Genomic DNA, 27,945 nt, shown 5'->3' with positions numbered 1-27,945 from the left:
CATATCCTCTGCTACTGATGGGGATCTTGTACAGCTTTTTTGTATTTACTTGAAAAAGAAAAAAATGTACTTCAGAGCATATTGAAATACGTAGCAGCTCTCAGCATCTGTCACATCATATAAAGGTGTTGTCCTCATGTCCAGAGGTAAGACAAATCAATTTCAACTCCTGAAGGATAGACTTAGCTGGTGCAGAAGGTCACTAAATGTTAGCAGTTGTGCAATGGGCTTGGAAGAAGATGCTGTCTCTGCTCTCCTTTAAGAGGGGATCTAGGAGAACTCATGTACACGTGCAACCAGCATTTGAATGGCATTTCTCACAGGCTGTGGCCACACTACCCCCTTCTTTTGGAGGGGACATGCTGAGCCACATCAACCTATGCTAATGAGGTACTCTTATGAATATGCAGCACCTCATTAGCATAATCGCGGCCCCGCACACTTTGTAAGTGCCAGTTTTGAAACACACCCCGCCCGTGTAGCTGGGTGCCTTTTGAAATGACTCCCTGATTTCAAAAGCCCCTTCTTCCCAAAAGCAAATGGTTATGCCTACACTACAGAGATCTTTTGAAAGAAACTGTTCCGGAAGATCTCTTCTGAAAGAACTTCTCTCGAAAGAATGCAGTCACACGCAAAAAAGCGGATCAAAAGAGCGATCTGCTCTTTCCAAAGAGAGTGTCCACACAGCTCCCGCTCTTTCGAAAGAATGGGCCAGGGATCAAAAATGAAGACTGTTCTTTTGAAAGAAGGGCCCAACACGGTTTTTCCAGAAAGAAGCTTTTGAAAGGGGGTGCACTTCCTGAAATGGGAAAAGAAGAGTGATTTCGAAAGGAGCACCACATTCTTTTGATGTATTTTCAAAATAATGCTTTTTTGTGTGTAGACACTCCATGGGCTCTTTTGAAAGAGCCCCCTTCTTTCAAAAAATCTTTCAAAAGAACTTGCTCGTGTAGACGCAGCCAAATGGGAAGAAGAGGCTTTTGAAATTGGGGTCCCTTCAAAAGGCTCCTGGCTACGTGGGCGGTGTGCGTTTCGAAACCTGCACTGTTGATGTGCGCGCTGCCATCATTACGCTAATGAGGCACTGCATAGTCATGGAAGTGCCTCATTAGCACCTGTCGAAGTGGCTCATTAGCATGCCCCCTTGGAAAGGAGGGGGTAGTGTAGCCACAGCTGCTCCATCCATAGTTCTCATATATGGTAAAGGATAGGAGATAAAAGAAGGAAAACAGTCCATGTTACATGCAGCAAGCCACGTTCTTCCCCACTATCATCCCTACTTGTACCAGAGATAAACTGGGTTCACAATGTTGACCGCTAGCATGTTTGTGGCTATGACTCAGGAGAGATTGGTCAAGAATAGTTTAGCCTTTACTGAAAATATTAATGTTGCATTAGTGCCAAGGGTCTTTGTCAGCCTGTGTTATCTGCTGCATAAATGCTGGTTACCCAAGTCAGGCTTGGCTAAGGGCTATCATTTGTACACTCAGCATTCCACAGATTATTTTGCTGCTTGCCATTTTGCATATTCATTTAGTTTCTGTGAGTGTATAACTATTGTAATCTCTTGCTGGAGCTGCTTCTGAGTGGGGGCACCGTGTTTTCTTGTACTCTGGTTTTGGTTAAAGATGAATAAGCTCCATGCCATATATACTTGTATGATAAATGGGGAAAAGTAAAACTGCATTCAGTTCACCCTCAGACAGCCCACTGGAAAAATAAAGACCACCATTTATCAAAAAAAAATCAACAGGGATGTGCTCATGATAAAGTCATTACTCTCACATGTAGTATTGGCTTGCTTCCTGGTTCTGACACAGATTACATAAGTAGCCATGGGCAAGTTACTTAATGTGCCTCAGTTTCCTATTTCTAGAGTGGGGATTATATTATTTCCCTCTTTCACATGGGTGTTAAGATTAAATGTGCTAATGTTTGCAAAACACTTGGAAATCTGGTGCAAGGCATAATAAGTGCAATGTAGCTATATGCATGCAGTACTATACTCTCAGTGTTGCCTCACAGGACTAAAATGATCCATACCAGGAAGCCTGGCAGGCAAGGAAGAAAAAAATATGCCCAACCAAATAATTATTCCCACAAAACCTGTACAGGTTTGAGATTATGCAGTTCACAAACACACTGCTTTCAAGACTACAAATGTTAAATTCCCCTAACACATACAGAACCAGGGGACTGTTTGATTTAGTTATCTTGTCACTGGTTTGAAATAACTGGCCTCTTTCAAGCCATATATGCAAATTGCAGCAGAGTGATCTCAGGTCTTTAACCTTCTGAAATTCATACACCAAGTACTGTATAGCTTACTATAGCTACGTCTACACGTGAACGCTACATCGAAGTAGCTTATTTTGATGTAGAGCCATCGAAATAGGCTATTTCGATGAATAACGTCTACACGTCCACCAGGGCTGGCAACGTCGACATTCAACATTGACGTTGCGCAGCACCACATCAAAATAGGCGCTGCGAGGGAACGTCTACACGCCAAAGTAGCACACATCGAAATAAGGGTGCCAGGAACAGCTACAGACAGGGTCACAGGGCGGACTAGCGCTTCCGGGGCAACAGCTAGCCGCTCTCTTAAAGGGCCCCTCCCAGACACACGCAGCCTGCACAGCACGCGGTCTGCAGAGCCATAGGCACACACACCTCGAGTGATGCAGTCATGGACCCCCAGCAGCAGCAGCAGCAGCCAGAGGTCCACACAGTCACCCCTGTAGGAGTAGTGCTCACCCTGCTCGATGCCATGCAGGAGGCAGCTGAGCACCTCCTTGCCACAGAGGAGGAGCTGCCCGCAGGGGAGGAGGACTCAACCCCCAACCCTGCAGCCCCCCTCCCCCCCCCCACCCCGCCGCACACGCTGCCGGCTGTGGAGCTACCCCACCAGCACCGACTGGTGGGAGCGGCTGGTGCTCAGAGAGTGGGATGATGACCGCTGGCTCCAGAACTTTTGGATGAGCTGGCAGACATTTCTGGAGCTATGCCAGTGGGTCACCCCCGCACTCAGGCACCAGGACACCGCCATGTGGCATGCCCTCAGTGTGGAGAAATGGGTCGGCATCGCTGTCTGGAAGCTGGCCACTCCAGACAGCTACCGATCTGTGGGCCAGCAGTTTGGCATCGGCAAGGCCACCGTCGGGGCTGTCCTCATGGAGGTAAGAGGACCCACGGGGGGAGGGGGAGGCAGCCCTGGCAGGGGAGGGGAGGGGAGGGGAGGGCCACACACACCCTGCACACCCCTCATTGGTGCTTTCCCATGTGCTTCCCCTGCCGGTCGTCCGCACCATTAATGCCCTGCTCCTCCACAGGCTCGTGAGGCTGGGGGACCCGGATGCCGCCATCGCGGGCTTTACCAGCCTAGGCTTCCCCAATTGCTTCGGTGCTCTGGATGGGACCCACATCCCCATCCACCCCCCGGAACACAGTGGAGGACGCTACAGAAATAGGAAGGGCTACCACTCAGTGGTCCTTCAGGCCTTGGTTGACAGCCGGGGCAGTTTCCTGGACATTTATGTGGGCTGGCCTGGCAGCACCCACGACGCCTGGGTATTCCGGAACTCAGGCCTGTGCCGCCGGCTGGAGGCAGAGACCTACATCCCCCAGCGGGAGATCCCCATGGGGGACACCACCATGCCCCTCTGCGTCATCGCAGACGCAGCATACCCCCTCCAGCCCTGGCTCATGCACCCGTACACAGGCCATCTGTCATCCAGCCAGGAGCGCTTCAACCAGCACCTGAACCACGCGCGCCAGGTGGTGGAGCGCTCATTTGGCTGCCTCAAAGGGCGCTGGAGGTATCTCCTCACCCGCGTTGATGCGGGCCCCACCAACATCCCCCAGATTGTGGGTGCGTGCAGCGCCTACACAACCTGGTGGAGAGCAAGGGGGAGGCCTTCTTTCAGGGCTGGGCTGTGGAGGCCGGCAGGGCCGATGTGCAGCCACCCGCTGCCCCCAGTCGCCAGGTGGACCCTGAAGGGACCCGGGTCCGGGAGGCCCTGTGGGCCCAGTTCGATGAGGCCGCGGGCTGAACGCTGGCAGGCCCCCCACTGCACCCCCCCATCCTCCACAACACTCCCTGCCCCTACGCCCACACCACAGAGCACCCAAGAGCACCCCCTCCACACTTTTCTTGTAAAAATAAAAGCTGACAGTTGTTTGTCAAATCAAACATCTTTTGAACTCTTATTATTACTATCTCAACGACTAACAATGTACAGGGAAATTCTAACTTATATATGTATATATTATAAAAACAGGGATAACATGAAAGGGGAAGACAAGGAAGGGGAGAGCTGTTTACATGGGGTGGGGTAAGGATCAGCATTGTAAAACAGGGATCACAAATACAAACTATTTACAGCAAAAAACTAACTTAAAACTGGGGGAATATATACGGGGGGGGGCACGTCCTGGGCCCCACGCCCCTACAGTCCAGCGCTGGGGGGTGGGTGGCCAGGATCCCCGCCTCGGCCGCAGCCCTGGCCGGGGCTGGCTGGGGGCCAGGCGGACCGGGAGATACGGCCGGCGAGTGTCAGCTGGCCCCATGTCCCCCTCGGCGGAATGGCCCTCGGTGGCAGGTGGCGATTCGACGGCGGACGGCGCAGCGGCTGGAGCAGCGGCTGGAGCAGGCAGGGCGGGCGCTGCAGTGGCCAGCGTGGCCTGGGGGGCCAGGGAGTCCGCGATGCGGTTGAGGGTCCGCATGTAGGCCCTCCATGCCTCCTGGCGCCAGGCCAGCGCTCGCTCCTGCAGCTGGAGGCGGCGTTCCTCCACCCGCAGCCGCTACTCGGTGACCTCCAGCTGCTGACGGTGCAGTGCCAGCGGCTGGTGGTGCTGCGTCCGCCGTCTTCCCCGCCGTGGGGCTGGTCGTTGCTCCGCCGAGGGGCTGGCTTGGAGTGATGGCCCCGGAGAGCTTTCCGGGACCACTGACGCCTCGCCGGCGCTCTCCGGTCCTTCCGATGGTGCAGCTGCAGAACACAGGAGGGGGGGAAGAAGAGTGGAGATAGCCGTTAGTGTGGGCCCCGAGCCATGGCCCTTGTCCCCCAACCCCTCTGCTGCAGGTTCCCCATCCCCGTCCCTGGGAGATGCTGCTGTGATGGGGTTCAGGGGTCCCCCTGCACTGCAACCCGTCTGCTGGCAGGAGTGACTCTCACTCACTCAGCAGGTACGACAGGAGGTTTATTAGGCAACAAATGCCCAGTTTCTCCCAGAAGCGACAGTACAGCAGTCAGAGATGGTCCTTCCAACCCGTCCTGGGGAGAAGACCCCGAGGGGTGCCCCTCTGGGGTGTAGCTTTCCCCCTCCTCAGGCTGGCTGCCTTCCAGCTCTCCCTTCCCCTAGCCTCTAACTGCGGCCCCCGATTGAAACCCAGCTCGGCTCCTCCCTCCTCTTTGTTCAGGGCAGAGGTGTAACCTGCCAGTTGTAGCCCCAGGATCATCCTTAGCCACTGGGAGCTATTCAGCTTGTTTCTTATATCTAGCCTGAGTCTCGCATTTGCACTCCCCCCACTCCATCACATGCTGCTGCTGCTGCTGCTGCTGCTGGGTGTCCCACCCCCTTCCCCACGGGGGACCCTAGAGGTTCCGCTTCCCCCAGCCCCGGGGATGGGGCATGGCACTGTTGTGCTGGGGGGCAGGGGCTGATGCACTCCTGTGAGGGACATGCCACTGCTGTCCTTGGGGCCACGGTCATCTGGGCATGTGGAGGGCCCTGGCCATATTTATTACCCCCCACCCCTCAACCCTGGGGGTGTTCACCAAGGGGGGGTACATACCTGATGGTCCACTCCCACGGTCGGAGGACACCCGGGGGGGCGGACGCCCGGCTGGAGCTCCAGGACGGCATCATTATCTGGAGGCCGGTGTCGCTGGCGGAGTCGTCCCTCTCCTCCTCCTCCTCCTCTGGTGCCCTAGGGGTGGGCTCCTGGGGGGGCCCCCAGGGTGCAGGACTTGCCTCCGGGGCCTGCTGGGGCTCCTCGGCCGAGGTATCAAGAGTGGCCAGAGGGGAAGAGGTGTGCCAGGGGCCCAGGATGGCGCTGAGTTCCCTGTAAAAGGGGCAAGTGACGGGGGCGGCCCCAGATCGGCCGGCCACATCCCGGGCCTGGGCGTAACCCTGCTGCAGCTCCTTCACTTTACTGCGTACATGATCCGGACTGCGGCCAGGGTGACCTCGGCCAGACGAGCGAACGCATCTGCGTTCCGCCTCTTGCTCCCCATTACCTGGAGCACCTCCTCCTCCCTCCAGAGCCCCAGCAGGTCCCGCAGCTCAGCCTCCGTCCAGGAGGGTCCCCGCTGCCACTTCCCCACCTGGCTGCTGGGCTGTGAGCCCTGGCTCCCCTTGGGGGGGGGTCCCCTGGGGGTGCTGGGGGGGCTGCCGCGTGGCCATCGCGTCGGGTGGGAGTGTGGGTGGCTGCGGAGGAGCGTGCAGGCTAGCCACGTGTTACTGCTGCTGCCTGCACGCGCTCTCAGCTTCCTGCACAGGACGGGAGGGGGCGGGGACCTTTAAGGGGCCGCTCCACATGGCCACCATTGAGCTCAGGGGCTGGAGAGAGCGTCTCTCAACCCCTCAGCTGATGGCCACCATGGAGGACCCCACAATTTCGATGTTGCGGGACGCGCAACGACTACACGGTCCCTACTTCGACATTGAACGTCAAAGTAGGGCGCTATTCCCATCCCCTCATGGGGTTAGCGGCTTCGACGTCTTGCCGCCTAACGTCGATGTTAACTTCGAAATAGCGCCCGCCATGTGTAGCCGTGACGGGCGCTATTTCGAAGTTGGTGCCGCTACTTCGAAGTAGCATGCACGTGTAGATGCAGCTTATGAGAGGGACTTTCAGATCAGGCTAAAACTCTCTTTGCTGTCTGAGTCTTATCACCATATTTGGTCATATGTTTCACTGTGAGGGTGTCTGGCTCTCAGTTTTAGTAGCTCTGTGAATTTTAGGTTCCTAAACTGTGATCCCCTCCTTTTTATTATTGTAGTCTTTCATATACATATGTCCACATATGAACATCTCAAGTCATAGGTATATTCATTCAATTTCAAATTGTTGCCGATGCATTACGAGCTTTGTGGGTCCATCAGACAATCAAATATCTTAGCATAAGGGTTTCTCACTCCCTGGCCTTTTTACTGTGCAAAAACATGAATATGCTTTTGGAAAATGATGTCTTCTAAACTATAGCAGGGCCTGAACCAGAACTCCAGAATCAACCACACTTAAACTTGAATTTGAAATCTGACTCACATCTAATACTTTTCTATTCTCCAAATATAAAGAAAATTGGTTGTGAGGGTGTAGGAGCCCCAGTCATGGGGCAGGAATCCATTATACTTGGCACTGTACAAACACAGAACATAAAGACAGTCCCTGCCCCAATCTAAGTATATGACAAAAGGCAACAAGGAAACAACTAGAGAGCATGCTGGGCAGTCAGCCTCGGTGCACCAGCAGCTTAACTGCTGTAAAGCTTTTTGTAGGTGTTATTAGACAGAAGAGTTCGGAGGAGGGATTTCAGGGTGGTTTATGAATTACCTCTGCAAATGTTGCTGGGGCATACCTCCCAAGTGTCAGGAGAAGCCTGAGAAAAAAAATCAGATTCCTGTTTGAAAATGTACCATGTGGGTGATGCAGGCTTTCATCATGTGCTGATTGGTGGCAGGAGATAACAGTGAAAAGGAGATGAATATTGGATGGGGTGTGACTGTGAAGGACCTTTGATGTGAGCACAAGTGGCTTAATTTGATACAGTGGAGGGATTCAAAGAGACAGGCGATGTGGGCAAAGCAAAGGGCTCAGAAAATGTGCTTTGCAATAGCATTCTGAATGGATAGGAGCAGGGCAAGACCGCGTTTATCAAAACAAGGGAGAAAAATGTGGCAGTATAGAGATGTGAGATGTTCGGAGCCAGAGACGTTTACCTCGTGGATGGCTAGGAATGGCTGTTTCTTAGTGACGTTATGTAGAAAGAATCAGCATGATTAGCCTGGATGGGAGGATCTGACAAGTCTGATGCCCAAGTTGCAAACTGAGTGGCAAACCGTGGTGGCATTGTAGACAGGGATCAAGAGAGAAAGTAGCAGCGAAGGCTGGGGGAGTGGAGAGATTAAGAGCTCTGTGGTAGGCATATTTAGCTTGAGCAGATGGCTAAACATCCACGAGGAGATGTCAGAGAGTCAAGCTGAGATTTTAGCAGCAGAGACAGAGCTGTGAGCCACCAGCACTGAGATGGTGTGCGTTATCAGTGCCTATGTTACTGCTGAATTTGTAGGTGATATTACCTACACATAAAGTGAAGTGGGAGAAAAGGCGACCAAGCAAAGGGCTTTTTTGAACTGCTACAAAATGTTGGAGGGTTAAAGAGAAAGATCCTCTAAAGGACATGCTGAAGGTCACAAAAGTAGGAACAGAACAGAGTCATGGAAGCCAAAGTTGGACAACATTTTAAGATGAAGAGGGATGGTGATCAGTTGTCCATACTGACTCTTTTGGACTTACCATGTGCTTTTGATATGTGGAGTTTTGTTTACATGTATGCTGATCCTTGCAAGGAGAGATGGCATAACTCTTCCTTTCTTTTTCAGACGTACAGTGGCCCACCCAAAGAGTATCTCATTGGGTCTCTTCTTGTCACTATTCTTGTTCAATGGGTATAGACCCAGAAAAGGGTCAGTAAAGAGGCCTGGTGCTATTTGACATCATGGTATGGATGCAACTAAACCTAACTGTTTCTTTTATTTGTATGTATTCATGTTAACTCCAGTCTATCACCTGCTAAATATTCACATTTCTCTATTGGGTGTTCTGAGTTTCAAAGAGGGCATGGATGGAGTAAAATTATGCAACAGAACAGGTTTGATTTACCTAAAATTGAATTTAGAGGAAATAATCTGTTACACGCACACAAACTAGGTCAAGCATATGTATCTGATATCTGTTCAGATGTAAAATAAGCCACAATTGCTATGGAGCATTTCTAGTTTTATTTACAGTCCATGACACACAGAAACATATGTATGTAGGTTACCTCTGAATGTAATTTCACTTGCACTCAGTACATGCATTTACTGCATATGTAAAATTGATTACAGAAAAGCAAATCTTTGGTAGTCATCTAGCATGCACCAAGTAAATAAAATACTCGGTCCTGCACACACCCCCACTTCTTTCTGGCCAGCATCTGGACAGAATTCCTTTGAAACCTCAGTGCAGAACTTTAATTTGTCAAAAGGGGCACTGCTGAGTGATTCAGGGTGTTTTCCTCCCATCAAACCTCCAATGCAGTCAAAGGAAAGTCTTAACACAGTTTAAAATTACATCTCCTTTTTAAAATGAGACTTCATCAGTTAGCTTTTGGATTATTTTATCCAATGCTTACACAATTATTTGAATGGTATAGCTAACTGATTGCAAACCTACCCTGATATTCTCCTCGCCCTCTTAACTGTCTTCTTACTTTGAACTGGCATGCAGGCAAGGGAGATGCCCTCACCGGTCTAGAATGTCCCTTGCTCCGTTTGGTTTCCTTTCCCTAGAGATACCTGAATTGAGCTGTGCTTGCAGCTTCATTTTATATACTCAGTGTATACCATGAGCAGCCAAAAGTAGGTATCTCTTGACCTTTCTCATATCTGTTGGCTTCCTCAGTATATCCCAAGGGCAGGTTAAAAAAACCCACAAATGACTGATTCTACAAGCCACAGGCCTCATTTGCCTAAGTTTAACTCCACTGATTTAAACCAGACATAAATTTGGTCCCATGTGTTTTATAAAACCATAGAAGAATCCATCTGTTTAAAAGTCTTTTGAATAGCACATGCTTCTTCACTGATGTGGTATGCTTAAAAAGCATAATAATTTTGTAGCAGTACATATATATAAATGTTCCTTGAAGTAAAGGTACTCTTGGGGAATCACTGATGGGCCTCTTATTCATCTTCACTCTTCCTTCTCTGGCAGTAATGGGAGGGTCTGCACACTAGGGAAAGATTGCCAGGATGTTGTCTAGCTCTCTTACATCTCTGTCCATCAATCATACTGAGATTACACAAACTAAAAAAACAAAAAACAAAACAAAACAAAAAACCACTAGCTGGGTTTAGTGAATCTCCAGCAAATCTGGTGATTTAGTGAATCTCCATTGTGTGAAGCTAGGATGGTACATAGCCATTCTTCTCAACCATGGTAGAGAATGCCATCAAAAATGAGAGTTCCCAGTCCAAAGGAGGGTAAGACCCATATGCTTAGCTTTTGGAAAAACTGTACTGCAGCAGTAGCACATGACTCTTCAAAGAGCTGAGATATTAGTTCAGTTAAGTAACTTAATCCCCTAAATTAACACTGTCAAATCTTCTCTGTAGCATAGTATTCAGATGGTGGAAATAGTTAGCTTCTCTCAGAACTAGCCGGGTATAAGGGATTGAAATGGAGGACATGCCAACAGTATAGTAGCCGTGTAACAAAACTGCAGTGGCACTGGCATTTGTTAGTCACCTTAAATCCAAGAATTATTGTAGTGTCTGAAGATGATCTTTGAAGACTTGTCCAGCACAAGCAAGTATTTGACAGATTACCCAAGCTATCAAACTACCCTGAAGACGCAGGTTGTTAGCTTGTATTTCCTCTCTGTTCTGTCCAACCATCTATCTTCATGACATGTTTATTAATGAGCTCACAGTTTCTTAAACTACATCAGCTTGGCCAAAACTCAGATTAGGTCCATTTTTGCAAGCGCTGTTGCTTCCTAAATACTGGAAAATCTTCTTTTCTTGGACACTAACAAGTGTGTGCTTTTGTTCTCTTCTGTGTTTATGGTAACCTGAATGCATGTTCTCATTGTTTAGGCATGTCTATAAAAGCAAAGAGAAAGATCAGTTGATTAGTAACAGAGAGATAGCTGTGCTAGTCTATGTACTATCAAAATAAAACAGCAGTAAAGTAGCACTTTAAAGACTAACAAAATAATTTATTAGATGAGCTTTCGTGGGATAGACCCACTTCTTCAGACCCTAGCCAGACCAGAACAGACTATGCCTTAACTGTTGAGGCAGTAAAAGGAAAGTTTGCAACTGTCTTGCTTATGCACTCATCTGAAGTATCTCATATTCCTTCTACTGAACCTTATAAATGTATATGTCACCAGCCTGGTGGCTTTACATATGTATTGAATCTAAGAGTGGCATAAATGACTCCTGGTGGCATAACTGACTTCATGGTGGAAGAACAATTGCCTTTTGAGACCTCCTACCTAACAATGCATACAGCCACTCAGAGCCATCTGCCTGCAACCAGTAATAAACAAATATGTCTCAACAACATCTTATGGCATCAATGACAGAGGGCAGCTCTAATGAAATTAACATGGACACTATAACTTTGTCCATCGCTAATGAGACCTAGATGCTGCAGGGATACTGAGAACTTTATTTTAAATATACCAGCATTGATTAAAATGGGCCTCAGGTTGATGGTCTTTTTGAAAAGTGACAGTCCAGTGTTGGATCACAATTGTTTTCACCTGACTTGTACACCAGTTAAAATCTGAAATATCTTCATCAAACTGTCAGCTATAAAGCTTATTAAAGGCCCTGTCCCTGCATTTGTCCACACTCAGCCTTGCCATTGAGGTCAGTGGCTGTTATGCACACAGGAATAATGAGGTTTATAAGAATTTAACAGACATATTAAATAGTAAAGTTATTTGCTGAGATTAAGGCAACATTAAACATTGATGAAAACTGATTTAATGCCTCTGAAAGTGTGCTCCCGTAGTAGTGGAGTCTTGCATGTAATTTTTCATCAGGATGGTCACTGCCAGCATAAGGTTCATTTTTTAAAATCACAAAACTTCAACTGCAAATAGAATTTATAGTTGTTATATGTGGAAGGGAAAGTTCCTTCCTACCAGCAGGAACCACATTTGAGACATTAAACAAAATGGGGGCATCTTTTGCATGGGCGGTATATTTGTTTTGTACTTTGGTCTGAGCAAATTCTACAAGATTTGTCTGTCAAACTTTATTCTGAATGGCACAAATTACTGGCAGAGGTGGCCATTCTAAAACCAGACTTGAGCTTAATTGTTCCCTGAAGATATATGAAAAGCTACTTTTTGCTGCATCTAATTCTCCAATCAGGTAGCACACACGTTTTGTGTCATCGAACATAAAAATTTAGCTAAGACCATTTTAAAAGCGACTGGTGGAGGGTTTAGGGTTTTTAGTAAAACACACCAAACCTCTCTTGTAAGAGTCCCAAAGGCGAGGGGAGAATAGAACCATTACTGAAAAATCTAGGTAGCACTTGAAATCTGAGGCACTTGCCATCTCAAAGTGATGAACTATGGACTTTCTGTTTTTTCTGCCATAAGGAGAAACTTCCCAGATACCATAAATAAGATTTCATCCCATTCCTATTTAGCAGGTTCTTCTATGCCTACTCTCTCACATCCCACATAACCATCTCAAAGTTAAGTGTGCAGAGAAAAAAATATATTTCACTCTCCCTCTTGCCTCCTGATAATAAGGACCAACATCTACGCTGCATACTATTTTTGGTGTTTTCAGGTTTGGGGGTTTTTGGTGTGAGTGAGTTGTTTTTGTTTTTCTGGAAGCAGGATTACATGTGGTGGCATTGTGTGCAGCCTAGTCAAAGAAGTGGATTTGTATTTTGCTTTCAAAGCACTGTAATTCACGATCAATTGCAATCCACTGAATTCATTATGTTTGGTATATAATATTACTTTCTATGTTTATTTTGCTTCAAATCCAGTGATTTTAAAATGCTTTGTAGGCCTATAATGGCAGATACTAAAACTCACAGCATCCCTTTGAAATAGCCATCTCTATTTTACAGACAAGAAAACAGCAGCAGAAATCTCAAGGATTTCCGTAAGGAAGTATCAGGATCCCATTGTGCAGATTGGAACATCATAAATGGAGCAGATATCCTGTAGGTCTGTGCCTCATGCTTGGATAAATTTTATTTTCAGTTGCCACATTGCATTTCCTGAGAAGATCCATTGACTGTAACAACCTTCCTCTGAGTATAGACTTCATGTAACTGGGAACAGAAATAAAAGTTCTGGTGCTCCATAAGGACAGTATCTGGGCTGCGTCTAGACTAACCCCCAACTTCAAAGAGTGCACGGTAATTAGGGTATTGAGAGATTACTAGTGAAGTGCTGTGGTGCATATGCAGCCCTTCATTAGGCTAAATCTCCCCCACAGCAACTTTGAAGCATGAAACTTCGAAGTGCCGGCTTGTATGTAGCTGTGGCTCAGGCATAAAGGGAGGAGTAAAGGGATTTTGAAGGAACGTGGGCACTTTGAGGTACCCGTGGCTTACCCACAGCTACAAGCAAGCTGGCACTTCAAAGTTTCACACTTCGAAGTTGCCATGTGGGAGATTTAGCCTAATGAAGTGCTGCATATGCAGCGCAGCACTTCATTAGTAATCTCCCAACACCCTACTTTCCATGCCCCCTTCAAAGTTCAGGGCTAGTTTAGACACAGTGTGAGCCAAACAACAATATGGAGTGAATAAATACTTTTATCTACTGGGGACTCTATCCTGCATTCCTTGCACACCCAAATCTCTCAGTGACTTTGACAGAAGATTTTGTTGTGAAAGGAATTCAGAATTTGGCCATAAATTAGAAATGGAAACCAGATTCTATTATTAAATGAATTATTTTGTGGAGGAAAAGATGAACATGTAGAAAATGTTACTTACACAAGTGAAAAAGATGAGCAGCAAGTAAAAAATCCCGAGACAGGACAGCAATAAAAGTTCTGTTCTGTATTTTTTAAATTTTTCATCTAATTGTTCAGTACAACCTGAAATATAAAACAAATGAAGTGTTTTAAATATGTACTGATACCTTGAAGTAAAACACATCTTGAATGGCCTTTAATCAGTAAATTACAATAGGAAACAGGAAAAAAAATCAAATGACCCTACTATACCTGTTACTTTTAATATGATTGTGCCACTTTGGTTGTGTTTTCCAGATGGTGCCCACAAGGTGCAGGTGTATGTCCCACTGTTTTGGCTAGTAGTGTTTGTGATCCTCAAGGAATATGAAGTGTCACTGGAGAGCTGCAAGGATCCATTAAAATCTTTATGATAGAAATATTCCACCCCATTCTCAGGATTCTTCCGTGCCACCTCTACGAGTTCGTCGTCACTTCCAACAATCTGGAAAAAGAATATATTTTATTCATAGGGCTATAGTGAGCAGAGTCTGCTGGCTCTCCTCATTTATACGGGAATGATATTTTATGCATATGCAAGCTTTGCTCATAAAAGAAAATGCACAATATATTTGAAGGAAAACATTTCAGGAAGATGAGGTAATTTTTTTTTCTGCCTGCAAATGAAATGATCCTGCCCATCCTGAGTTTTAGCTGGATTTCCAGAGGGTTAAGAATGTGTGTACATACATACACACAACTATTCAACATGGTTTCTTAGTCTACCTAATCTGGATGTATATCTAGTGGAATTACAGTAGGAGAGAAGGCTGAGAGCTAAATTCACCCCCTATCAAGCTAACAGAGACTTTAGTAGAGGTCCATCATAGAGTAGGAGAAGCTGTGGCACCCAGACTTCCTTGTGTTCGGGCATTTATAAGAGCTCCCTAACGAGAGGCATGGTGCTGACCAGGAAAAAGTCATGGCTTTGTTTTTCTTTGATGCTCACTTTCTGGCACTGGAGGCAGGTTGTGCTTAATGAAGAACCCTGACAAGGAAAGTCAGTTACCTTGGGCTCCATCAGAGCCAGAGTTTGTTAGCCCTCAGAGCTCAGTTCAAAGCCCAGATTTTCATAGCCATGGTGTTTCTTACTGTCACTTTCTGGGTTATGCATTTAAAGTCATTTTTATATCTAATGCTGCTGGACCAGGATTAAACTCTGGGTTATTACAGTTAAATTAGTAGGATGATGCTGGGGCTACAGGGGTCCAGTCTTCCTTTGATATGCTTGAAGATGGGAGTTATCCATGCACACAGAGAAGACTATGTGTTTGATTCTCCCTTACACCACAGAACCCACCATAATACACTGGCAATGTAGACCAGCTTAATTGGTCTGAAAGCTTGTGGGCAGTTTCACCATCCAGGAAATGTAAATAAAACTCCAAACCTCAGTCCTTTTAAGCCCCTTCTTCAGGGCTTTTTAGCCACAAAAGAAAGAGCAAATCAACTGAAAAACACCCTTCAAAAATTCCCAAGGTTCTTCCCCATTTGAATTAGCAGAAGGGAAGGTGGCAACCCCTTCCCCTCCACTTGCCTTCGACTCATCTTTCTCTTCCTGTTAAACCTCCACTCAAGCAGCTCTGTGACAAGGAGGACCTGTTAAGCTTTTACAAGCTGCAGATTCTTGAGCTAGTCACATCGGCACAAATATTTAAGGCCTTTTATTACAGCCAGAGTGGCATATATGGGAATCGGGGTCTATACGTCTACTACAGGAATAACTCCAGATCTGGTGGGACTGGGTCATCTTCAGTAAAATGAATGGAACAGACAAGCTTCCATCACATCTGCATTTGGTCCTTGCTCTCTAATGAGATGCAAAATTGCCCATAATGCAATACAGAAAGCCAATCTGTCTGCCAGTCTCTTTGCCCTAAATACAGATTCTGCTCCTCTAGGCTACGGTTACACTACGGTGATCTGTTGACAGAAGTCAGTGTCAGAAGAGACTTCCTGACAAAGCTTCTGTTGATAGAGTCCGACCACACACAAAAGCCAAACAGAAGAGTGCACCGCTCTGTTGACAGAGCAGCTGGACTGCCCAGCTGCCCTCTCGACAAAACAGGCACCCAGAAGCACAGCAGACAGGACTGCCCCTTGTTGTGGATGCCCTGTCTGTCAAGAGAAAGCCCCACCAGAGCAGCCATGCAGCCTTTTTGTCAGCAGATTCTGTCGACAGCAGCATTCTGCTGCAAACCTTTGAGGCAGAATGCTTCCAGAAAAGGTGCTGTGTTTTATCCAGATACTGTTGACAAATCCTATTTTGTGTGTGCATGTTCCATGAGTTTTATCAACAAAACCAGGGTTTTGCCAGCAAAACTCGCTAGTGCAGCCATAACCATAGAATCTCAGTTACCCCCTCAGAAGAGTCCTTTGAAAATTTTACATGTTAAGTTTCAGATAATTATCTAGGTTCTTGTATGTGATGCTGTATAATTCTTCATTTCCCTGGCAACCAATAGTGACTAGAAAGGCCTTGTGATTAAGGCATAGGGCTGAGACTCAGGAGATAGGATGCTTTATTCTTTTCTCCTGCTGGCATAAAATAGACATGCTGCCACTGAAGTCAGTGAAATGATGCTAACCAAAACCTGGTGCAAATGAGAACTAAACAAGGTCCATGACTTCTCATCTTCGCCTGACGAAAACCTTTTGTATAATCTTAGGCAAATGACTTTGTCTTTCCCTGTCTCATTTCCCTCCACTTTAAAATGAAGATAATCTCAAGGCAAGGTAGGAGTCACTTTAGACTTCAAAGTTCTTTGAGATGGTCAGGTGTAAGGCATGGCTGTAGACTACAAAACAACAGAATTATCACTTGAGAGAGGCAGATGATTTCCATTTCCATTCACCAAAGCACAATGATTATGTCTATACTGCACCCTATGTCTGGGCCCTGACTTAGATTTGAATCCAAATCTTTCTTCCAGACACGCAGAAATCAGTCTGACATGGTCCAGGAAGCATTCAGCAGGAGGACTTCAGCAGGACCCATGGCCTAGGGAGGTGTGTCAGAACCCAAGTCCTACTGAGACCTGGCTCCAAGCTTTGTTATGTTGCAGTGTGGATGCAGGTCAAGTTGCAGACCTTTGTAAAGCAATCTGCATAAGGTGGTATGGTTGCATTATCATAGCCGTGACATGAAACCTGGTCCGGCAACTGTGAGCTCATGATTACAGTGCAATGTGGATGCTTAAGCGCAGGCTTGGAGAACACCAAGTCAACAAACCCCGTCTCAATGATACAGGTTTAGTGTGCAGGGTAGATCTATATGCTATGTATGGTCTGCACAGACATCATACACTGCTTTTTAAAAAGCAGGTAGCATCATCACATACAGTTTCTTCCTCATTTATGGAAATTCTGATAATGGTATGGTACCAGGTCTTGTTTTATCCCAACTTTTATATTTTTGATGAAAAGAATATTCTTGTAAATGTTTCAAGGTTTGGCCCATCTTGGTACGATAATTATTATTTTTGTATCTCCTTTATTTCCATGTGGTCTCCTTGTCAACAGAGGAAAACACAGTTCTCAGGGTCGCTCACTCTTGATGGTACAGCATAGCAGCATGACTACGTGTTTTAGGCTGCAGGGACATCTGGTGGTAGCATAAGGGCCTTTGCATAGAAAGGCTACATTCATCTACGGATTTCATCCACAAGTTTTGTCTTCCTTCGATGTGTTAACTTAATAATTTCTCCTTGCAATCTGTGTGTGTGTGTGTGTGTGTGTGTGTGTGTGTGTGTGCTCACACAAATCCCATTTTGTGTATGCACACTCCATGAGTTTTGTCAACAAAACCAGGGCTCTGCCAGCAAAACTCACTAGTGTAACCATAACCATAGAATCTCAGTTACCCCCTCAGAACAAGCCTTTAAAAACTTTACATGTGTTTCGGATAATTATCTAGGTTCTTGTATGTGATGCTGTATAATTTTTCATATCCCTGACAACCAATAATGAGTGAATGACAGATTTTACCTAACCATGGGAGGTCAGTATTGGCTAGCAGTATTTCCACTTCTGTTGCTTGCTGGGCTCTTAGGGGTAAATTAGAGGTAAATAATAGCACAGAACCAGAGAACCAGGACTGGTAGCTGGAAACAAACTTCATGGAAACATGGGAGATTTGGCCAAATGTGTGATAAGTGGATATCTAGCTAACTAAAATCATGCTGGACTGCAGAAGTTGCCAGATGAGAGAGTGCCAGGTTAGCAAGATTCAACCTCTCTCTCTCTCTCTCTCTCTCTGTGTGTGTGTGTGTGTGTGTGTGTGTGTGTGTGTGTGTGTGTACGTACAATGTATATATATAAAAATATATTATTTATATATATTATATTTGAGGTTTTAAGACCTCAAAATGTGATCTTCGCACAGCCCCAACTCTTTCAAATAAAGACTTTAAAATAAAGTCAGCAAATGTTCAGAGTCAAGGTAGTAGTCATGGTGTGTCTTAAACGCATCTATGATGCCACTAACTTATTTTTCCTAAACCTAATTAAAGTCATCAGACTGCCACCTGATCAATTGCCTCCTCCCAGGACACTTAGCAGATTTTTGCCAGACAGAACATTTAACAGATCAGGTTCCCAGGGTAATCCAATGCTAATGCATGCCAAATACCCTGCAGGTGATGCCACAACTGCACAGCATAAGGTGGATGCCAGGGGGTTTATCTAATTAATTCTACACAAGGTCAGTGGATGTTGATTTGGCTGCAGTCCACATGCTTACAAACCATCCTGTTCTTTCTTTTTTCATCAGCCTCAAAATGTTTTTTGAATAGATTTATTTTTCAATTCAACACCATGTTGTAGACATAGGTCTGTTGCTAGTGCTACATACATAGCATTGACTGTTCTTGTAAGTTCTTAGGGTCATGAGAGGGAGTTAGGCTTTACCTATACATCTTTTTCATTTAATTCCTTCACTGGGTTTCAAAAGGCACTTCATGAATTATGCTGGAACTTGTAGAAATGTATAATGGTGAACTTATTTACATAAAAATTGACTAATTTGCATGCCGGCTGCTGAGAATTACTGAGGCAAGAATTTTGCTGGGAAACAGGGACCTGCAGGTAGTTTTTGTTCTATATGAAACAACCCCATTTAAAAATTAAACAACAAAAGAATTTTGAGTTTGTTTTTATTGTCATAGTTCCTTTGGCCTGTGGGCAATGTTTCTGACAGGTTCCCAACTTTTTGGAGCCATCTGGCCAGCTTGCTCTATTTGTTTTTCATCACCCCGATGGCAATGAGGAAAAACACACTAAGTGCAAGGGTAAGAGGCACTCAGCACGTGGGGTTTCTCCTAAGATGCTGTGTGCATATTTTTCCAATTTCTAGTCCAAACCAAATCTGATAAAGTGACTGCTTTCTTTTTTACATGGGACGTAAGGCAAAAACTGCTGAATCAATCCAATTACAACTTGAGTAGGTGCATAAATACAAATCAGTGGCTCATGAAAAGGGGCTCTCCTTTCCCTAAAGCACATCTCCAACTTGACTGACGTTAGTTTTGCTTTGTCAGATCATCTAGGAATGAGATCATCGGTACTGCACATACACTGGGTTTGGGCCCCTCTCGGCACTGCGTCTCTTAGGCCGCACCTACGCAACAGCCCTTTTTCAAAATATCTTATTGTGGAATAACACAGCCACACAAAATGTATTTTGAAATAGAATACAGCTACTTTGAAATAGCATTTCCAGGTCCATAGCACTATTTTGAAATAGTGCCATTGGAGCCCTTAATTATGGCCTATTTTGAAATAGGCATCATTCCTTAGGAAATGAAGCTTACCGGAATCAAAATAACACACTCGCTGTTTTGAATTTGTTTTGAATTTATTTAGAAATAGCATGTTTATCATTTAAACACTGCCAAAGTTATTTCAAAATAACTGATGTTATTTCGAGATAACTTGGCCACGTAGATACAGGCTCTGTCTACTGTTATGTTTCAACTCTCTTAAAACCACCTTGAAATGTTCTAAACTAGATGTTTTTCTTTTCAATCCTTTTTTTTTTCACGTAGCTTGGCACCCTTCATATAATGTTTAGTCACTCTCCAATAGGAGCTGTATTTTAAAAACGTTCTTAAACATGACTGGAAAGCTGAGATATGGCCTAAGTGCTGCAAGACTTCCTGCCTCTTTAAAACAATTCTCTAGCAAAGTTTGTACTCTCCATATACTGGTGTATGCCCTTACTAATTCCATTATTTTTGGGAAAATATCCAGGAGTTACACCAGTTTTACTGACAGCAAAATTTGAAGCATTTTGTCTTATCTGGAGATAGGCAAGAAATGAAACCACAATGTAAAGTGTACGTTGCTCCAAAAATTAGTCTATTACAGTAATTTGTAGTTAACAGATCTGGGTAAGTAATTTGTAATGAATAATTTACTAAATAAATGTCTTTTCCTCCTCTGTGAATTATCCATACAGACTGCCAAATTCCCAAATGAATATGCTATTCAAATAAGTTGTACAATAGCTCTTGATCTGTAGCATGTTTGCAAGGTGGGTTTTTTTGTGAATATTTGATAGCCAAAATTTGTCAGTCTTGTTTGAACATATAGGTTACATAATGAGTTTCTGTTCTCTGTCTTGATGAGTGTAATTCTAAAAACCAGGGAGAATAATTGTGATTCTAAATTTTAAATTCACTGTCAACAAATATTTTCTAATAGACTTTCAGCAAATCAGACTCGTTCAGTATGGGACAAGAATTGTCTTCTAGATCACAGCTAGAAAATAGGGGATTTTTTGGCTGTTCTTTAGAAAAGAAGTTATAATGTCATCGAACTAAGCTGATATTAACCATGAGTGAAATCCACCTAGGCTGCATCTACACTACAAAAATAATTTCAAAGTTGCTTACTTCAAAGTAAGCAACTTCAAAGTAGAGTATCTACACACACCGTACTTCGAAGTTTAACTTCCAAGTATGGCACTACTCCATTCCTGGAAATGGAGTAAGGCCTTCAAAGTCCCTTCGAAGTAAGGGAAAGTGCGTGTAGACTCTCTGCTGGCTACTTCGATGTAGTGCTAACTTTGAAGTTAATTTCAAAGTTATTTCCTAGTGTAGACGCACCCTGCCAGTGTAGAAGGCCTATACACAACTGCCTACACTCTGGTAAAAATAATCAACTCAACTTAATTTTATCAATTATGTTTGAAAGAAAATGGCTAGTCAAGAAACATACACCTTCCAGTCTCATCAAATGTCTTTCTTTCATAATACTCTCCTTAAGTAAGATGATATGTTGGCTCCTCCTACATTAATTTGACAATATAATCCCCCTTCCTCATAAAAGAGCTTTTCATTACATGCAAAATGGTGTAGCTTCCAGGATGATGTCCTAATGAAGGTGGGTGTGTTACAGACACACAACCTGGTGGACCAGATCCAGCTCATGGGACAGTATTTGCCCACTCCTGTTCTAAAATATCTGCTTTAAAGCTGCTTATAGAACATATCTAAAATTGAACCAACAATTGTTAGGAAAAGGCAATAATGTCCTTCAGGGTGTGTTATTTAATCATTATGTCTGCACAAACTGCAGAGGCACATCATTATCATCATCATCGTCCTCATCATCATCAAGCAGGGAAGCCAAAGATTAATTGCTCCCGTGAACAGCACAGTTCAAAGTGATCTCATACAAAAGATTTAGCTTAATATCAGTTTGAACTCTGCAGTCTGAAATTTTCATAGTGTTTGTTGGAATTACTTTTTAATTATCCCTTTGGGGGCTGTATATGTTGTTCATTGATTAATCCTTCGGTAGCTGTTTTTTTAAATAACTGATTAATTCTACATGTGGTCGCCTCACTGCACTTGTCTTTTTTGGTTTTTTTGGTCTCCATAAGGTGGTATGGCTGGTGAGAGTCACACTCGGTTAACCAAAGAAAAGCCATACTCATCAAGGGCCAGATCCTCTTTGTTCCATCAAACAGGTGTAAGAGCCACAGGAACACAAAGAATCAGTCCGACTGAATTCCATCAGAATTCTTCTCTCAAAATGATGGTGTTCAGCTCTGTCCTGCTGTCTAGCCCCACAAACACCTGCTCTGGAAAGCATGGTTCCTGCTAGAACTGCGCTTCCAGGTTGTCCACTGACTACAATGGATTCCCTGATTCTCACCCTGTCTAGGAGGGTTCCTGCCCATGTGGGAAGCAACACAAGTTAGTAGAGCCTCAGGCTCTTTTAACTTCTACTGCTTTTCTTATGCAGATCTGGAAGCCAGTTTCCCCAGTCGTTCTCTTCCAGCCTTACGTGCCTGTTTCCATTGTCTTCAGGTCCACAGACCTGAATAAGGTCAAGCCCTGCTGAGACGCTTCCCCAGGGTCGGAATCAAAGGAAACATGCCACTTAGTTGGGGGTTCCCTCATTTTGCAGGCTCCCAGTGCAGTGAGACAGGTGGAAATTTGGGCTATTCAGTGATTAGTAATATTTATAAGTAGCATATGTACTTATTCAGTCTTTAAAAGCAGATAGCAAAAAGGATCTATGCACACACTGAAACTCTTTAAACCCTCCCTTCTAAGCTTTCATTTCCCGTCAACCCAGCCACTCTGGAAAAACGTGACAGTAGAAGGGCTTTAGGCTAGTGGTTCCCAACCTTTTCACTAGTGTGGACCCTCAATCACCCCCCAAGACCATTCACAGACCCCTATCAAAGCCTAATCTAACCACTATGTACACTTCATTCAAAAAAAAAGGAAAGCACAACACAGATTTTTGGGCAACACTTCATAACGTTATTGGAAGATAGTTAATTTAAAAATAATAATTGATTGTAACGTTGCAATTTACAGTAAGGTCTCAGAGTACATGCGGGTATCAGTCCACGTGCCCTCGCATAAACCTGGATTTCGCGTCATTGGAGGTGCTGCTTTTTCCCTGACAGAACACCCGTTCTGCAGCCAGGGAAGCAGCAGAAAGGTAAGTCCTGGGGTGCGGGGCAGTTGGGGAGGGTTAAGTCTGGCAGTGGGTTGGGGGCCATGGGAGGTGGTTGGGGGAGGGCTAAGCCTAGGGTGGGTTAGGGCTGCAGGGGGGTGAAGTTGGGCTGGAGCTGTGCATGGGGGTGGGGAGCTGGAGCCCTGCTCAGCTGGTGAGTCGGGCCACAGGGTGGGGGCAAGGGGTTGAGCCGGAACCAGAGCCAGGCGCGGGTGGCGAGCTAGCAGTGGGGTTGAACTGGGGGGGTGGGGTGTTGAACTGGAGCCACGCGGGGCAGGGGCAGGTGGCTTGAACCAGAGCCATGTGCATGAGGCTTAAACCAGGGAGGGAGGATGGAACCAGAGCCGCGTGTGAGGGGTCTGAACCAGCGCGGGCCATTTAAACCGGGGCGGGAGTGTGGGGGTGAGCTGGAGCTGTGCATGAGAGGTGGTAAGCCAGAGCCAGGCATGGGCATGCGTGGTGAGCCGGAGCTGAATGCGGGCAGTGAGCCAGCAGGGTGTTGAACCAGGACAAGGGAGGGTGAGTCAGAGTCACGCCTGAGGGGTGGTGAGCTAGAGCCAGAGGCAGGGGTGGGGGGGCAAGCAGGAGCTATGTGTGGGTGGTGAGTGGAGCTGGGGGCTGAGCCGGGGCCATGCAGAGCCAGTGGGGTTGAGCCAGGGCAGGGGGAGCGAGTTAAGCACAACTGGAAATCACACTACAGGGTTTATAATAGGAATCGGGGTCAGACGCGTAAGAGCGGGGTCAAGTACTCTGAGCTCGCGTACTCTGAGACGTTACTGTATTTAAAACTTATTTTCTATGATCATTTCCATTTATCTTTCAGTTTTTTCACAGACACCCCCCCCACACACAATACCCTTGTGGACTCCAGGTTGGGGACCACTGCTTTAGACTCATTGATGGAGAAGCACAGAAATTTTGAACAACTCGGGTATCTCTTCATTATGTACGCAGATGAGGATTGCGGTAGAGGCAGAACAGGTACAGTGAACCGAATACAGTAATAGCACTTACATAATAACATAATATATAGTCCTACATTTTTCATGAGAGGATCATCACCAAAAGCTTAGCAGACCTGAGAAGTTGGTAGTATTCCCTGTTTAACTGCAGGCCCACTGACGAGGGGTGGGGCCAAAAGAGGCAATTGCCCTCAGGCCCCTTGGATGTGCCATGGCAGTGATGCTCAACTGCTGCGCACGACTCTGTTGGGGCAGCAACGCCGCAGTCGGAGCAATGCTAGGGGCTGACCTACTTAGGCCCTGGCCCTTCTGCCCTTGGCCCCCATCTCTTCTGGAGGCATGGAGCCAGTCCCAGCCACCACCCACACCTTGCTCCAGAACCTGTGGTGGCTTTTGGCCCCACTGCTTAACTGATAAGGGCTGTTTCTACACTTGCCAGTTTCCTCCAAAAGTGGCATGCTAATTAACTGCCCGAAATATGCTAATGAGGTGTGGATGCAAATTACTGATGCCTCATTAGCATAAGGTCACATGATTTGGAGTCTGGAAGACATTCTTCCGGACTCCAAAACAACATGTAGAAGCATGGCCTGCGAGGGTCTTCCGGAAAGAGGACTTCCTTCCGGAAGACCCCCTGGGGGCTGCACTTCTACACATTGTTTTGGAGTCCAGAAGAATGTCTTCCAGGCTCCAAATCACGTGACCTTATGCTAATGAGGTACCGGTAATTTGCATCCACACCTCATTAGCATATTTCAGCCAATTCATTAGCATGCCAGTTTCAGAGGAAAGTGGCATGTGTAGAAACAGCCAAGGAGATTAGGGCCAAAGAAATGTCACACAGCTGCGTGAGAGCCCCCTGCACAATGTTGCCTCCCTTTCTGCAACAATTTCAAAGTGCTACACATACTTTAGCCAATCATCCTCATAGCATATATGAAAGTAGTTTGATAAGCAGTCATCCACCTATTTTACAGCTGGAAATATGGAATCAGGGAAGCTAACATTTGCCTTTTACAATATTACAGGGGAAGAACTTTGATCACTCCAGCTCCATGATCTCTACGCTGTTGTATGCTCTTCTTAGAAAGAACATTTGGGCTACGTCTACACGAGACGCCTCTATCGACAGCAGTCACTGTCAGAAGAGATTTCCCACCAAAACTTCTGCCGACAGAGTGCATCTACACATAAAAGCAGATTGAAAGAGTAATCTGCTCTGTTGATTGAGAGCAGCCGCACTTCTGGGCCCTCTCTCAACAAAACGGCTGACTGGAAGCTCTGCAAATAGGGCTTATCGGTGCACTGGAAGCCCTCTTTGTCGACAGAGGGGCCCCAGAGCATCCAAAAAGCAGTTTTGTTGATAGAACACAGTCAAGAGAAGCGTTATACCTGGACAGGGAAAGGTATAAGGCTGCCGGATGTGCCAGGTTTTGCTGACAATCTGTTGTCTAAGCCCATTTTGCACGTAGACGCTCTGTAGTTTTTCCTGACAGAAGCCCAGGTTTGCTGGGAAAAGCCTCTGTGCAGGTGTAGCCCTATAGGCCAGCAATAACTAATTTAGACTTTTAAGAAAAAAAAATCAGACCCTTTTTTGGAATCAACTGCCAAGTAACATCACCACATTCAAAAGCCGCAACCTCACATTTCATCCTACAAATGAGTATGGCAAATGGAGCAATGGGGGGGGCTCCACATTCCTTACATGCCCCAGACTCCAAAATGCCCCTTCATCTTCACATGTACCCAAATAGCCCACCACCAGCTCCTCCCAACTGCCCTGAAATACCTCCTGCTCAGCACCACTGGCCATGGCCCCCCCAACCCAGATCGTCACTGCATGGCTCCCCAGCACTACCCACTCACCCCATAAACCACTGACAACTTTTCTCCATCCCCTAACTCACTGGCCCCAAGATTCCATGCTAGCCAGTCACCAGTGACACCCAACCACTGTTCTGCCCCCATCCCAGGGAAGTGTGATCCCTCTCAGTCATGGCCCCCCAAGGCTGCTCACACCCATTGCCCACCTCACACTCATATGTCTCTGCAGCCCTCAGGCATGGCGCAGCCGTTCCCCTGTCATGGAAGAAGCAGCTAGGCCTAAAGTGAATAAGTGGTGGTGTGAGCTGGTGCTCAGGGTTGCAACAGTATTCAGTTTCGGGTTTGTTTTCGTCCAGTGTTTGGGGGGGCGAGGGGAGCACTGAGATGGCGGTGGCCTATGCAACTGCACGGTGCATGCATTGCTTCGACCAAGGATGGAGCAACATTAGAGGTGCAGCCTTGCGAAGGAGAGAATGTCTAGAGTCACGCGCCACCGCGTGGGCATCCTCAGAACTCTGGCCAGTGCAGGCTGGTGACGCCTGAAAGGAGGCAAGGGACACCTAACGGGTCATTCTCATAGAACATTGTGTAAATGCCCAAAGGCATGTGACTCAAGTCACAGCAGGCAGTGTGGATGCAACATCCATGCCCTCACTGCTCCGACAGAAAGACGCTCCTCCATAAAACAACCAAGCACTTCCTACCAGGACAGTTAGGAGCAGGTGGGGAAGCCAAACGACAAGCACAGTCTGCAAAACACATAGTAACATTTCCTTACTTTATACCAGGACACTGCCTCATAGGTGACCTCTGGATCCCAAGGAGCTTCACACGGCAGCAGCGCTTCTTCTGTACATGTCACTGCAACCTCTGGAATGGCCACAGAAGTCCCACGGACGACACACCATACTGCAAGGCACAGGTACGCACAAAGCATTAGAGTCTAAGCCTGCCTGTCCTCAGAAGAACTACAGCCAAAACACACCCCACAGAAATCATTCAGAAGTCAAATGAAGAATGAAAGTGTTACGTTTACCATTGCTCAGGATGACAAGCTGGGTGTAGTAGGTGGAAAGCATGGTTTGCCGCCGCCTTGAACTGCAGAGGAGTTGTAATTTGTCCTTTGCTGGAGGAACCGTGTGAACAGGTGAAACAGCTGCTGTTTTCAGCTCTAAGGCAGCTGCTCTCGAGCTAGTCAGCAGGGGTGTGCTCCAGCCAAACAGTCTGAGCTAGTTTGAGTATGAGTCCCTAGGCACAGGGAAAATCCCTGAGTCGGAGTGTGAAGGCTCCTCCTCTAAACTGCTAGGGTTCCCCCACTTCCCCTTACTGTCTTTCCAGTGACGTCTGCTCTCGTGCTCCTCTCCTTCACTGGACTGAATGGAACAGTAAAATTACACACTGATGACAGCAAGTGGTGCTGAATCTGGTAAAACTGCAAGTGCAGCCAAGGGCAAGCCATGTTTACTGCCTCTTCTGAAACCACTGTTAAACTCTCAGGTTTACAACTCCCAGGTTAAACAACAGGGAGGCTCCCGAGCTCAGTCTTTAGGGCATGTCTACATGGGGAAATGTACTAACATAACAAGCCTGGTATAATTTTGTTGCTGTGGTTACACTGGTAAAATTCCCCATATAGATACTAATCCAGTTTTTCTGGTTTAGTTGTTGTTGCCTCAGGAACAACAAAAACCAACAAATGGCACTTCTATTCCAGAAACACACTGGGAGTTACACTAGTACTACAGCAAGGTTATTATACCAGTAATTTTTCCCTGTAAATTTGTCCACATAGACAAGCTAAGATGGTTTCTGTCATAGCCCAGTTCTGACACTTTCTGGCCAAGATTTTTCCATACAAATTGTATAACCCCTTCTCTGGGCAGATTTTGGGGAAGTTATGATTTATGAATCATAATGCTTTGAAAAGCTGCTGATGTTTTGCTTTCTGAAAATGCTTCAGATTCTTTTTTCCCCACACAGAACTCAAGAGCTTTACTCAGAAAACTTCAAAATTGTTTTATGAGCTGAGGCTGAGAATTTCAAAAGCAGCTAATGATTTTGCATGTTTAACACTGCTAGAAATCCAAGCCCTGTTTCCCCATGGAAGCTAGCCCTGCTAGGACTATTTTACCATGGTTTTACTTAGTTGAATATGATGTATATAATATTTAAATATCTGTATGTTATTGCCTCTGTGAGATTTCTGGTAAATATTACAAGCTTTACTGTACTTAATCTGAGCTTTTATATTTAAATTAATAATGAGGTAATGATGCTTACTCACCTTTGCATTGTACTTGAAGATGCCTGGATGAAAAGCAATAGTCGTTGTTTATTTTAAATTACAATTTCTATTAACCAGGTTTAACAGAGAAATATGTTCAAATCCTTTTTCTTAGCAAAGTCA

General features: G+C 45.8%; 2 protein-coding genes across 18 annotated transcripts in view; one reads left to right on the top strand and one right to left on the bottom strand.

Moving 5' to 3' along the window:
- The window catches only part of RNF182 (ring finger protein 182), a 137,861-nt gene that overhangs the window by 46,186 nt on the left and 63,730 nt on the right, over window positions 1-27,945 (top strand). For 12 of the 17 annotated variants that reach the window (XM_074987627.1, XM_074987631.1, XM_074987630.1 and 9 more), the window contains 5 exons: window positions 12,878-12,977; window positions 14,035-14,376; window positions 16,710-22,737; window positions 23,576-23,733; window positions 26,327-26,460. The gene's annotated coding sequence lies outside the window, so the exon portion shown is untranslated. Of the gene's footprint in view, window positions 1-12,877; window positions 12,978-14,034; window positions 14,377-14,401; window positions 22,738-23,575; window positions 23,734-26,326; window positions 26,461-27,945 lie in introns of those variants that run through there. The other 5 variants (XM_074987628.1, XM_074987629.1, XM_074987625.1 and 2 more) reach the window with 5 other exon arrangements.
- On the bottom strand, window positions 10,705-26,713 carry CD83 (CD83 molecule). Its single transcript, XM_074985457.1, has 5 exons — window positions 26,575-26,713; window positions 26,317-26,447; window positions 13,990-14,221; window positions 13,757-13,860; window positions 10,705-10,872 (listed from the first exon to the last, which is right to left on the bottom strand). Exons 1-5 carry the CDS (start codon window positions 26,615-26,617, stop codon window positions 10,705-10,707), a joined length of 678 nt encoding a protein of 225 aa, XP_074841558.1. The 5' UTR covers window positions 26,618-26,713.

Source organism: Carettochelys insculpta, chromosome 2 (genome assembly GCF_033958435.1).
Source record: "Carettochelys insculpta isolate YL-2023 chromosome 2, ASM3395843v1, whole genome shotgun sequence".
Classification (NCBI taxonomy): Eukaryota; Metazoa; Chordata; order Testudines; family Carettochelyidae; genus Carettochelys; species Carettochelys insculpta.
The sequence above is the reverse complement of the archived record's forward strand: the minus strand, read 5'-3'. Positions and strand labels throughout refer to the sequence as shown.